A 14,630-nucleotide genomic window follows, 5' to 3' on the forward strand; every position below is an offset into this window, starting at 1 on the left:
AAAATCATTATTTCTCCGTTTTCGGCCATTATGTTTTTAAAATACATGCTACCGTAATTAAAACCCACACATTTTATTTGCTCATTTGTCCTGGTTATCAAAACATTTAAAAATTTCCCTAGTACAATGTATGGCGCCAATATTTTATTTGGAAATAAAGGTGCATTTTTTCAATTTTGAATCCATCACTAATTGCAAGCCCATAATTTCATAAATGACAATAATATACCCTTTTGACAGACATATTAATAACGTTCACTCCCTAAGGTAACTATTTATGTATTTTTTTTATATGCATATAATTAATTTAGGTAACTATGGGAGAGGGTGGGAGGTAAGGGGTAAAATGTAAATGTATATGTGGGTCTTTGTATTAAAATAAATTAATGTAGGTGTAATTTTACTATTTGGCCACAAGATGTCCTTGCACATTATTTCCTATTAGTGTACTATAAGTACGCTAACAGGAAGTAATGTGTGGACATGTTACTTAGAAGGGTTACAAATGACTGTGGCATCTCATTGACACGGGGCCTTAGATTCATGAGTGGAGGCGAGCGGCTTGGCTGCAACTGACTAATTCCTTTGGGACGTAGGTATACCTTCTTAAACCACATAAGTGGTTAATGCACGGTGTTTGGGGTAATGGGAGACTGTAGGAGACGCACATAGTGTAAACAATGCAGCACGGTGTGTCCTGCATGCGCGGCAAGACAGGAATCCCAGTGACTTACTTTCTGCCCAGAAAAGAGTACATCGTTGTTGAGCGGGAGGGGGGGGTGTTGTGCTATGCGGATTACCCTGTCGGCGCACTCTGCATCGGGGTCATGTGTTTGTCATTTTTTGCGTTGCAGTGGGATGCAGCAGGAGCGTCACATCCCCACTGCAATGCAAAACTGGGCTAAAGGGACAACTGAAGGACAACAAGGGATAAAGATGCTGCCATAATTATTTTGGACATCCAGGCACCCACGCTGCTGGCCACGGCACTGAGGGGAGAGACATACACTGGCGGAAGGGGCATCCTGTTCCGGAGACCTATGATACGCGCATTTTAACACATTTTCCTGTAAATGAATTTCTCATTGCAGCTTATTAAATTTGATGTAATGTAGTATAGAGCACTCTTGTTTTTACCTAGATAACCATTAAATGATTGTCTGTTAATGAGGGCAACCTTACGGTACTCAGGAAAGGTCTAGCAGCCCTAGGGGGAAGTTAGACTTTCACTTACAGGCACTTCCGCTAATGTAGATGGGCAGTTATCCGGTCCTCAAGCAGGGAAATCCCAGGTTCTTATCTGCTCTGAAATCAGTATTAACCCTTTGCATGTGAATCAGCTGATTCCAGTGCATCCCTGCGCTGATCGTTTGTGCACCAGCGCTGCGTGCCTGATTTGGGCAGACAGAGTTTAAGCCGGGCACCGCACAAATAAAAAAGTCATTCGGCCACCGGTGTCCAAATTACTTGTCCCCTCGAGACAATTTGTTTTTTGTCTCCACCCTGCGCTGAGATGGCCTGCACTGAGAATGAATAGACCCCATTGCATAAACACTAAAACCAGTAATGTTGTTAAAGGGAAGATAAATGTCCATATTTATTTCCTTTTAAATAATATCAGTTGCCTGGAAGACCTGCTGTTCTCATTGGCTGCAGTAGTGTCTGACTCACGCACATGAAACAAGCATGCAGCTAATCCAGTAAGACTTCAGTCAGAAACATAGAGTCGGATGATCAGCATATTAAATAAATACCGTATATACTCGCAAGCAAGCCGACCCGCATATTAGCCGACCCCCAACTTTTACCTGAGAAAACAGGGGAAATGATTGACCCTCATATAAGCCGGGGGTAGGAAATGCTGGCCGCGTGATCCCCATAGTGTGTCCCGGTATAGCTAGTATAGTGCCCAGTATAGCTAGTATAGTGCCCAGTATGGGTAGGTAGTGCCCTAGTATAGTGTCCGGTATGGGTAGGTAGTGCCCCAGTATAGCTAGTATAGTGCTCAGTATAGCTAGTATAGTGCCCAGTACAGCTAGTATAGTGCCCAGTATAGCTAGTATAGTGCCCCAGTATAGCTAGTATAGTGCTCAGTATAGCTAGTATAGTGCCCAGTATAGCTAGTATAGTGCCCAGTATAGCTATTATAGTGCCCAGTATAGCTAGTATAGTGCCCCAGTATAGCTAGAATAGTGCCCCAGTATAGCTAGTATAGTGCCCCAGTATAGCTAGTATAGTGCCCCAGTATAGCTAGTATAGTGCCCAGTATGGATAGATAGTGCCCCAGTATAGCTAGTATAGTGCCCAGTATGGGTAGGTAGTGCCCCACTTTAGCTAGTATAGTGCCCAGTATGGGTAGGTAGTGCCCCAGTTTAGCTAGTATAGTGCCCTGTATAGCTAGTATAGTGCCCAGTATAGGTAGGTAGTGTCCAGTATAGAGCCCCAGTATAGCTAGTATAGTGCCCAGTATAGGTAGGTAGTGCCCAGTATAGTATCCCATTATAGTTAGTATAGTGCCCAGTATAGGTAGGTAGTGCCCAGTATAGCGCCCAGTATAGGTAGGTAGTGCCCAGTATAGGTAGGTAGTGCCCAGCATAGTGCCCCAGTATAGCTAGTACAGTGCCCAGTATAGGTAGGAAGGTAGTGCCCCCTCCTCTCCCACAGTTGAGCCATAGGGAAACATGGACATTACCTTGCACATTCAGTTGTAACTGACAGCTGCTGATATATAACTGACAGCAACTGGTATATTTCAGTTCTGACAAAATATTGTCAGAACTGGAAGGGATCACTGTAAGAAGATAATGGTGAGCTTCTGAGAGGGACTGACGGTGAGGTTAGTATGTAATATTTATTTGCAGGTACATAATGTGTTTATTTTAATAATTTTACTCGCTTCAGGTTCCCTTTATGTGTCCCTTAGAGAGGGGCTCACAATCTAATCCCTACCATAGCCATATGTCTATGTATGTATTGTGCAGTGTATGTACTGTAGTCTAGGGACAGTTTAGGGGCAAGACAATTAACTTCTCTGTATGTTTTTGGGATGTTGGAGGAAACCAGAGTACCCGGAGGAAACCCACGCAGATAAACTTACCGTATACAACCTATACAGTGCTGCGTAATATGTTGGCACTATATAAATCCAATAAATAATAATGGTAGCATATCAGTCTGGCACATCAAGACCGATAAATTACTGGCCACATTTTAACAATAAAAAGAAAGTAAACATAGCAAGTCGTGGACAGATGGATATGTGGTGTTTTAATAATAACTTATACGGACCCTGAGCAGGCCTCCTCCAACCCTCCGTAGTCCCTGAGGTCCCCCTGAAGCTTCTTCCTTTCCACGGTCCCGATGATCACGCTGTAAGTGTCCTGCACATGAGCGGTTTAGTCTTAAGAGAACCAGTCAGGGCGCTTATGGTGACCGGCGCGATGACGCCGCAGAAAGGAAGAAGAGGATGCTGGGAGACCTCACGGACTACAGAGGGCTGCAGGAAGACCCAGGTAAGTCCGAATGTCTTTTTTAGGGCACTGCTCAGGGTCAGGGCTCAGAATCTTTTTATTCTGTCTGTGTTTCTGATTGCTGTGTGCATGCATTGTGTGAGTGGAAGGGGTTCATATGGATGCTGGAGCAGATGAGAAGCTGTGATCCCTGAAGATGCGCTGACTGCCCTGATATCCTGCAGTATAGCAGAGATTTGTGTCCCGAGCGCTATTCTCTTATAAATGATCTCGATGACGGTTCCTCATCGCTCACACCTGATAAGTTTCCTTTGGTCCTGTTATTACTCTGGTTATTGGCGGGTGCTGGGCATGATTGCCGCCCCTCTGTAGCTGATGATGCAGGATAATGAGAAGGTGAAGACATGCATTGTAGTTGTGCACATGTGCATCTGCCCTGAGCTCTGCCTTTTGACCAGCCAAGCTCTTCCTTCATCAGGAAGATTGTGATCCTAATCAGCCAAACGGTTTAAGTCCTGATCAAAGCGGACAGGAGACAGTGGGCTGGCCTGGGGCACAGAGCATGCTCTGCAGATGTCCCCGCTGACCCTGGCCCAGGTGTCTGCTGCTGCTGGGCCCTTTATTACACTTTTATCATTTCCAGGCCTCCATGTGCACAGGAATCCCTGCCTGAAACCAGGGGGCCTATCAGGAGAACATTGCAGATCAGATTAATTGTTTTATTATTATTTAAAAATTAATTCTGATAGTTTTATCCACATAAAGGTGGCTACACACGATGCAATTAAATGATCCGATTTTCTGAAAAATCGAAAGCTTTTTTTTTTTTTCATTTGAGCAAGAAATCCAATCCAATTCCCTGTTTTTTTTTATATAAGTTGCAAGGGAGTGGTGGATTTTTCCGATCAATTTTTATGAAAATTGACTGGTTTTAGGGAAGATCGTTAATTTCTTCATATATGCACCCAAGTAATTTTCTCAGTTCTCAATCTTTTTTTTCTTCTTCATAATTGGAGAAGAATTGAACATGTGTGTGGTAGATTGGTCTGATTTTTTAAAGAGAACCCGAGGTGGGTTTGAAGAATATTATCTGCATACAGAGGCTGGATCTGCCTATACAGCCCAGCCTCTGTTGCTATCCCAAACCCCCCTAAGGTCCCCCTGCACTCTGCAATCCCCCATAAATCACAGCCATGCTGCTGACAAACAGCTTGTCAGAGCTGGCTGTGTTTATCTCTATAGTGTCAGTCTGCTGCTCTCTCTGCCTCCTGCAGAACTCCGGTCCCCGCCTGCATCCCTTCCCTCCCTGCTGATTGGAGGGAAGGGACGGGGGCAGGGACTGGAGCTATGCAGGAGGCGGGGGAGCAGCTGAGACTGACACTACAGATGTAAACACAGCCTCACAGCGTGGCTGTGATTTATGAGGGATTGCAGAGTGCAGGGGGACCTTAGGGGGGTTTGTGATAGCAACAGAGGCTGGGCTGTATAGGCAGATCCAGCCTCTGTATGCAGATAACATTCTTTAAACACACCTCGGGTTCTCTTTAACTGTTACAATCAGAAAAATTGATTTTAATCCTTGAATTTAAAAGAAATTGAAAAAAAGTTGTATGGTGTGTGGCCACCTTTAATCAGAGTTACAGACTGCCCAGCAAGCTCATGGTGAACCAGAACTCCTAGGAGTGTGTAAGGGGCTAAAAAGGGACCAAAACGCCCTCTTATTAAAATGCTATGCAAAACAAAATGTTGCCTTCTTAAAGCGGAACTGTAGATATAAAATAAACACATTGTTTCACTTACCTGGGGCTTCCCCAATCCCCCAGCAGCTGTCGTGTCCCGCGCTGTTCCTCCACGAGTCTCCGTTCCACCGCCGCCGCTCCGTCCCGTACCTCGACTTGTAAGTCAATGCCAGCACGGCTCTGGCCAAGCGTATCCTTTCTTCTCGTTCCCCTCTGCAATAGCGGGGAACGCGAAGAAAGGATACGCGTGGCCAGAGCCGCGCAGGCGCAGTGGCCCGGCGGCAAAACCGAAAGTAGCTGGCGGCGGGAGAACGAAGGCTCGTTGATGAGCGGCATGGGACAAGACGGCTGCTGGGGACTTGGGGAAGCCACAGGTAAGTGAAACAATGTATTTATTTTATATCTACAGTCCCGCTTTAAAACAGAAGGTATTTGCGATTATTCAGGTTGGCGTGAGCATATGGGGTGTCCCACGATGCATCACTGCTGAATATGCAAATTGTCCCTTTGCTGTCTCTGTAAGCTAGCCACACCTCCAGAACCGCTGGAATGCAATGATGTGTCAGCTTGTTACTATTGCAGAGCCACGCTAATCCAACATGCATTACAGACTGCACTGATGAGGATTAACCAATCCGAAACAGTCTATATGCATGTTGAATTTGTTTCGCTCTGTACAATTAACAAGCGGAGACATCATTGCATTCCAGCGGTTCTGGAGGTGTGTTTAGCTGTCAGGGACATTTGCATATTCAGCAGTGATGCTTTGTGGGACACCTCATATGCTCACTCCAACCTCAATAATCACAAATACCTTCTGTTCAGGGTTTATGGCTAATAGTATTAGAGGCAGAGGATCAGCAGGACAGCCCAGGCAACTGGTGTTGCTTAAAATGAAATAAATATGGCAGCCTCCATATGTCTCTCATTACAGTTGTTTTTTTAAATTACTAGCAACTCATTGGCCATTTTTATTTAAAGTAAACCTGAAGTGAAAAAAAAGAAAAAGTTAGATACTTGCCTAAGAAGCGTGAAGGCTTTGTATCCCATAGAGCCGTCCCGCTCCTCTCTACGTGTCCTCTATCCCCTATACAGTAGCGTAGCTAAGGAGCTGTGGGCCCCGAAGTAAATTTTACAATGGGGCCCCCCCAAGCACTCTATACATAACAATTGATACGGCGCACCAGAACCTGACTATGGCAACTACAGTGTCAGAGGTGCAGAATGGGAGGGGAAACAGCTTGTTAATGATTACCACTATTCGAAGTATCTATAGAAGTTATTACTATACAATAATACAATAACATTTGTAAAGCGCTTTTCTCCCATAGGACTCAAAGCGCATAGTTATGTCTCAGATTAATACAGGGTTGCAGGCTGCGTTGTGTTACAGAGGAGATAGTCAGATGTTCATGAATGGCAGACTGAAGAGGTAGGTTTTCAGTTTAGACTTAAATGCTTCCAGGGATGGAGCTGTCTTGATTGGGTGTGGCAGGGAGTTCCAAAGTGTAGGGGTAGCATGACAAAAGGCTCTGCCTCCAAAGGTTTTGAGGTGTACTCTGGGGGTGACCAAGGTGTTGCGGGCTTTTGATCTAAGATTGTGGGGGGTGTGATGCAGTTGCAACAAGTCCTTCAGGTATCCAGGGCCCAGATTGTGCAAGGATTTAAACAGAATTCTCCATTTTATCGGTAGCCAGTGGAGTGAGCACAGGGTTGGTGTTATGTGGCAATGGCGGGGTTGGCTCATTAACAGCCTTGCGGCGGCATTCTGTACTAATTGCAGGCGGCGTAAGTCTTTCTTATGCAGCCCTGTGTAGAGGACGTTGCAGTAGTCTAACCTTGATGTGACGAAGGCATGAACTAGGGTTGGAAGATCCTCTGAAGGAATTAGGTGTTTAATCCTTGCAATATTCCTTAGGTGAAAGAAGGAATGTTTCACAACAGCTGAGATTTGTTTCCTGAAGCTTAATTTCCCATCAATCAGTACTCCCAGGCTGCGCACACAGTCTGAGTTGTTCAGGTCTGAGCTCCCTATCCTTAGCGGTGTTGGTTGAGACTGGAGCTGCTTTGCTGTTGAGCCCTGGCCCTCGATAACAAGAACCTCAGTTTTGTCAGCATTAAGTTTTAGCCAATTATTATTCATCCACTCCTGAAGCTCAGCTAAGCATGCGTTTATTTGTGGAGTAGGGTCTGTGACGCCAGATTTGAATGACAAATATATCTGGGTGTCATCAGCATAGCAATGATATGTCAGGCCATGTTTTTGTATGATTTCTCCAAGTGGCAGCATGTATATGGTGAAAAGTAAAGGGGATAATATTGCGCCCTGAGGAACACCGTATTTTAGTGGTACAGGGTTGGAGAGGAAGGGCCCTAAGGCTACTCTTTGTGTTCTGCCAGCCAGGAAGGAGTTGAACCACCGGAGAACAATGCCATCTATGCCACAGTACTCTTGTAGCCTGTTGAGCAAGATTTCATGATCGACTGTGTCAAAAGCCGCTGAGAGGTCGAGCAAAATCAGGATGGAACATTGACCCTTGTCTCTTGCAATGAGCAGATCATTGCAAATCTGGGTGAGGGCTGTTTCATAGCTGTGATATTTCCTGAAGCCAGATTGAAGAGGGTCAAGGATGTTGTTTCTGGAGAGCCTGGCTTCAAGTTGGAGGTAGACAGCCTTTTCAATAACTTTTCCCAGAAAGGGGAGGTTTGAGACAGGTCTGTAGCTGTTTAGAGAATCTGGGTGTTTAGCTATGAGCACAGGACGAATAAAGAGCTAATTCTGTAGTTGAGGGAGGGCCCTTTGGGGCCCCTCTGACCCAAGGGCGCCTACGCGGTCACTACCTCTGCACCCCCTATTGCTACGCCCCCCCCCTATTGCCCCACCCGTAACGTTATTTGACCAGAAGGTCAAATAAGTTTTCGGCCCTCCTTGGGCAGGCTTTGGGAGTAATAGGTCCCAGAGTACTTCCGAAGCCTGAATAAAGAGTCCCGAGGACACAGTCAGACGCAAATTTTGAATGGGGGACATTGGTGGAATGAAGGGACAAGAGAGTTCCTTCACCTCAGGTTTGTTTTAAAACCCTTAAAATTGGTTTGATCTGACAAATCCGTAATCTGCAAATTTGGCTCTCCAGCTGTTAAGGAACTACAAGTCCCACAATGCATTGCAGGAGCCTGACAGCCACAGTCATGATCAAGGCAAATGCATTGTGGGACTTGTAGTTTCTTAACAGCTGTAGAGCCAAGTTTGTAGATCACTAGACTAAATCAACTAAATGCATTTACTTATTTTGTATGAAATTTAGTCCGCGTATGCCTGCCCTTACTTCAGTTCCTCTGACAGATGTATGGCTACTTGTGACCTCTTACATTGTGTTTTTCTCTATTACTTTTTTCAGGGCTTGATTAAAATACGAGGAGACCGATGTTGGCTGGACCTGACCTGCATGAACTACCACTATGAGGTAAGGGGATGCTGTCAGTAGCTGCAGCAATGGAGTGGACTGCTGTGTGCTTCACTGAGCGAGCTGTATTGTTATTATTTGTATAGTAAAGTTATATGATGCAAAAGTCCCATGTTTAAAAGGGACCAGACGTCCCAGTTTACCTGAGACATGTCCTAGAATCGGGGTCCCCTGTCCCAGGTGGGCTGCCGAATGTCCCAGCTGCTGGACTCTGTGGCCGTTAATTGGCTCCCGTCCTCCATGCCTGCCTCCTAAAAACATTGGCACGCCCACAGATCAGAGACCTAGCTGGGTGTGGGGGCATTGTGAGTACCCGTCTTTCTTCTTGTGTCCCCCACTTTCTTTTTCTGGGCAGACCCCTGAAGTCCTTCTGGTTTCTACAGCCTGTGAGCTGTCACTGGCGTTACCTCACACCACTGATGCCTGCCCCCACCACTGTCGCTAGGTATAGAGCCTCCGGAATACCACCACTGATCCTTTTCCTGATCACCTACACGGGCGATTGGGAAAAAGGATCGGAAAGGGTTGAAACGACGAAACAGCGGAAAATGGCTCAGGGAAATTTGGCTGCACAATACGCAGACAGAGCCCAAATGACTTTAAAAACAGCGTAGTTCAGCCACCAGAGACAGCTGGTGGACGAATTACGCCTTTCCTCTGAGTCCAAGTCGTCCTGAAGGGGGAATGGTAAATAACACTGCCAGAACTTTTGCAGGAGCAAGGTGAGACGTTGTACGGCTTCACCCTGCGCCCAAATTTCTCAGCACCATATTTGCATGTATGCTAAAAGGAAGTGCACAAAGCATTCTCCACATCCTTCTCACTACAGGGTCAATGCAAGTCTGCAAGGACATTGAAACAGCAATAGAAGTACCTGTGCACTGGGAGGTGTTCAATTAGTTTCAGGGGAGTGCAGCTTTCCAAGGTAAATGGGTATATCCATTGGTAAAGTAGAGCGGAGGTGTACATCCAGCTATAAAACTTGCTTTATTCCAAAATCATTAAAATAGCAGGTTACAGTACCACGACTAAAGATAGTTTCTCACTGTTTCTTGGCGTCAGCAATGCGGTGCATCCCATCCGCCGCACTGCACTGCCAAAAACAGGCCTTCATGGAACACCGTGCTAGTACATGGTGTTCCCTGTCTGGCATTCGGCCAAGCAGGAAGTGACACGCACTTGTGGTCACTTCCTGCTTTGGGTATGCGGAAGTGCACGGAAGCGTATTGTGACGTCGCGATGTCAACTTTAAAAAAAAAACCTGTGTCGCTATAGACTAGCATGACTTCCGGGCTGATAAAGATCCCTGCAGGTCGCGGCAGGAGATGCACTGTAACGTTGTTCTGCGATATCGTTATATTGAGCACTTCAGCGCAGCAAACCGCAATGTGGGAAGTATGAACATGCGCAATATGTTGGCGCTTTATAAATACAATAAATAGGGTTACAATAGGCTGCGGCAGTGGGAAAGGGCACCAGTGTGAAAGGGCCCTAAAGAGAGAGGTACAAAGAAGTGGGGGTCAGCAGCTGTTTCGCTCCATAAGGGCATGGCGCTTCATCAGGACGAAGCGCCACACCCCAATGGCACAACACGGCTGTTGACTCCCACTGCTTTGTACCTCTCTCCTTAGTCGTGGAACTGTATTCTGAAATGTTAATGATTTTGATATAGAGCATGTATTATAGCTGGATGTTCGCCTCCGCTCTACTTTACCATTGGATGTCAAGTCTGCAAGGATAGCTGCACCGTGACAGGAGAGGGATTTTTAAAGTTAAAAAGTTCTGTTACAGAGGCGATACTAATGACTTACACCATCCTTTCTTTGTGAATATGCCAACTTTGGGCTTATTTAGTCTCTACACTGTTACTGAATTCCTGTTTTCTTGAAGTTAGGATTTAGTAGAGGATCCGTTTATGGTGTTGGGATGTACATGATTCATTCTGTGTTACCTCTTCATTACCTGATCATGTCACTCCTGGGTGACTGATAGCCAGCGCTGCTCTCTCTGGAATGCATTACACATATTGCACAGCCAGCAGTGACTGCAGTCACCTTATTTTATGGATTGCCTGTGATTATATCCCAAGGCTGCCTCAGAAGCCCAGACCTTTGTCTCTCACCAGGGGGGTGACTGTGTGACAGAGCCACAGGGACAGTAGTCTCTCTGCAGACCTAACTAGTAATTGGCGTGTAGCACTTAAGGTAGTAATATCACCAGCTTTCCTGCAGGACTGCAGTGTGTCCTGGGCTCCTGGCCTCTCCAGGCTCCATCACCAGATCATTGATCTGGCCTAAGAGTACCATGAAGATAATCCTGTCTGGGCCACTGTGACGAGCACTGTAGCCTCGGCTCAAGCAGAAATTTATGACCATGTCTATTGAGCTATGAGGCATCTTAAATGGGATATAAGGGAGTCCCCGACTTACGTACGCCCAACTTACCAGCGAAAATGTGAAATTTGATTCCGTGCAAACAAGCCAACATTTTTTTCCCCCAAAAAAGACCTTGTAGATTTAGAAAAATATAATTTAAAAAACATCCTATGAAAACATTTCTTTAAACTCATTAAAATGACTATTTGCTGCAGTACACTATATTATATAGCGAATTCCAAGTTCTGCATACACATTTTATACATTTTAAAACAAAACTGCGATCCACTGCTGGGACACTCTGGAAGTTGCAGAGGTAGCACAGCAGGGGCATAACTAGAAATCACTGCTCCCCCCCCTTGCAAAACTTTGGATGGGAGCCCCCCCCAAGTATAGGTGCCCCCAGTATGGCCAGGTTTAGGTGACCCCAGTATAGCCAGGCATAGATGACCGCAGTATAGACAGGTATAGGTGCCCCCCAGTATAGACAGGTATAGTTGTCCCCAGTATAGCCAGGTATATGTGTGTCCCCAGTATAGCCAGGTATATGTGTGTCCCCAGTATAGCCAGGTATATGTGTGTCCCCAGTATAGCCAGGTATATGTGTGTCCCCAGTATAGCCAGGTATATGTGTGTCCCCAGTATAGCCAGGTATATGTGTGTCCCCAGTATAGCCAGGTATATGTGTGTCCCCAGTATAGCCAGGTATATGTGTGTCCCCAGTATAGCCAGGTATATGTGTGTGTCCAGTATAGCCAGGTATATGTGTGTGTCCAGTATAGCCAGGTATATGTGTGTGTCCAGTATAGCCAGGTATATGTGTGTGTCCAGTATAGCCAGGTATATGTGTGTCCCCAGTATAGCCAGGTATATGTGTGTGTCCAGTATAGCCAGGTATATGTGTGTCCCCAGTATAGCCAGGTATATGTGTGTCCCCAGTATAGCCAGGTATATGTGTGTGTCCAGTATAGCCAGGTATATGTGTGTGTCCAGTATAGCCAGGTATATGTGTGTGTCCAGTATAGCCAGGTATATGTGTGTCCCCAGTATAGCCAGGTATATGTGTGTCCCCAGTATAGCCAGGTATATGTGTGTCCCCAGTATAGCCAGGTATATGTGTGTCCCAAGTATAGCCAGGTATATGTGTGTCCCCAGTATAGCCAGGTATATGTGTGTCCCCAGTATAGCCAGGTATATGTGTGTCCCCAGTATAGCCAGGTATATGTGTGTCCCAAGTATAGCCAGGTATATGTGTGTCCCCAGTATAGCCAGGTATATGTGTGTCCCCAGTATAGCCAGGTATATGTGTGTCCCCAGTATAGCCAGGTATATGTGTGTCCCAAGTATAGCCAGGTATATGTGCCCCCTGTATAGCCAGGTATATGTGTGTCCCCAGTATAGCCAGGTATGTGTGTGTCCCCAGTATAGCCAGGTATATGTGTGTCCCAAGTATAGCCAGGTATATGTGCCCCCTGTATAGCTAGGTATAGGTGCCCCCAGTATAGCTAGGTATAGGTACCCCCAGCATAACTAGGTATAGGTGACCCCAGTATAGCTAGGTATAGGTGCCCCCAGTATAGCCAGGTATAGGTGGCCCCAGTATAGCTAAGCCAGGAGTGGGGAAAAGAAGATGGGGGGGGGGGAATGGCCACAGAGTGGCAGGGAGGGGCGCCCAATCCCCCGTTCCCTCACCTTGGGGCTCGGACCTCACTCCGCGTTCCATGCGCCGGTGGTTATTTTCTGAAGTACCTGATGCTACTTCCTTATAAGCAATATAACCACTGCATGGAATGCAGAAGAGCTATGTCCGCATTCCATGCCTGCTTCATGCTGAAGTTACCGATGAAGGGGAAAGCACTGACTGGGGATCCCGCTCTGTGGCCATTGTTCCCCCATCAAGAGCTGCACCCCCTCCTGCCCTCAAAATCGGCACTGGGCTGGCCCCAGGCTCCCCCACGGCTGCATCCTTTGCAGCCCCTATTGTTACGCCTCTGTAGCACAGGAGGACACAGGTGGGGACGACGACATGGTACAGAGTGGGACACTGAAGGTACAAAGGAGTAAAGATGACAAAGAAGAGGACAATCGAGATACAGGGAAACAGATGTGTCATGGAAGGTGACACCGAAGGCAGGGGAAACAGACGTTGCACAGAGGGGGACACTGAAGGCACTGGGGAAACAGACGTTACACAGAGGGGGAAACTGGGGGCACAGGGGGACATAGAGGAAGTACAGGGGACTGGAATGGCGCAATGTTTCAACTTATAGACAGTTAAGAACATTCCTACAGTCCCTATCTCGTTCATTAACCGGGGACTGCAGTTAATCGCTATTACTTATCGTATATGCACTGTAATAACTGTATTTTCCTGAAGACTGCATTGCCTTACCATGTCCAGTCCACAAGCTGGTCATCTTCTCTCCATCTGGTAAACAATCAGTATCTTGCAGACATTGATCTTTTAACTGGATCAACACAGTGTACCTTTCAATATAGATATCAGCAGACAAGGAGTTGATATGCGAAATCTATGTTCCATTGACATATTGATGTAATTATTCAGTTTTATTTTATTTTTTTATAAGGAGAACATCTATTCTAGCAACATCTAACTTTAGAACTCCAGGGAAAATGTCAGGGCATTGTTAACTCGATTGTTCTCGATGAGGCCAGTTTATGTTATAAACTTGGCACTGGCTGGCTTTGCTAAAAATTATCCAGGTGATTTTGTGTCTCTAAAGCCTTGTACACGTCCAACAAAAGCGCACGGCCAACTGCACGATATCAGCCCAGTCATGTGAGTTGATCCATCAGTTGGATTGGGGGGCAAACCGTTGGTCATCAGTCGCCCGTCATTTTTTATGCGTGCACACGCCCAACTTCAACAGACCAAATTTGAACAATAGTTGGGCGGAAAAGTTGCACGCGTGTACGAGCCTTTAAAGGGATACTGTAGGGGGGTCGGGGGAAAATGAGCTGAACTTACCCGGGGCTTCTAATGGTCCCCCGCAGACATCCTGTGTTGGCGCAGCCACTCCCCAATGCTCCGGCCCCGCCTCCGGTTCACTTCTGGAATTTCTGACTTTAAAGTCAGAAAACCACTGTGCCTGCGTTGCCGTGTCCTCGCTCCCGCTGATGTCACCAGGAGTGTACTGCGCAGACACAGACCATACTGGGCCTGCGCTGTGCGCTCTTGATGACATCAGCGGGATCGAGGACACGGCAACGCAGGCGCAGTGGTTTTTCTGACTTTAAAGTCAGAAATTCCAGAAGTGAACCGGAGGCGGGGCCGGAGCATTGGGGAGTGGCTGCGCCAACACAGGATGTCTGCGGGGGACCATTAGAAGCCCCAGGTAAGTTCAGCTCATTTTCCCCCGACCCCCCTACAGTATCCCTTTAAAGGATATGGGCATCTTGTACTGGAGAGGAACACTTGGCTTTGCTGAACGATCCTATCACCATTATGGAGATAGTAAGGAAAGAACAGTCCTGATCAGAGAAGGGGTTCTTGAAGCACTCAGCCATGGGTCCTGATCTAGTAAGTGAACATTTCATATTATCTGTCATCTTGTGTCTATA

The 14,630-nt window shown here is 46.4% G+C and overlaps 1 protein-coding gene across 4 annotated transcripts in view; it reads left to right on the forward strand.

Annotated features, from left to right (window-relative positions):
* LMF1 (lipase maturation factor 1) overlaps positions 1–14,630 on the forward strand; it is a 716,474-nt gene that overhangs the window by 242,517 nt on the left and 459,327 nt on the right. For all 4 annotated transcript variants that reach the window (XM_068244158.1, XM_068244160.1, XM_068244159.1 and 1 more), the window contains exon 5: positions 8,608–8,673. In XM_068244158.1, coding sequence (XP_068100259.1) covers positions 8,608–8,673 — 66 coding nt within the window. The remainder of the gene's footprint in view (positions 1–8,607; positions 8,674–14,630) is intronic.

The sequence above is a fragment of the Hyperolius riggenbachi genome, chromosome 7 (assembly GCF_040937935.1).
Source record: "Hyperolius riggenbachi isolate aHypRig1 chromosome 7, aHypRig1.pri, whole genome shotgun sequence".
NCBI classification, from domain to species: domain Eukaryota; kingdom Metazoa; phylum Chordata; class Amphibia; order Anura; family Hyperoliidae; genus Hyperolius; species Hyperolius riggenbachi.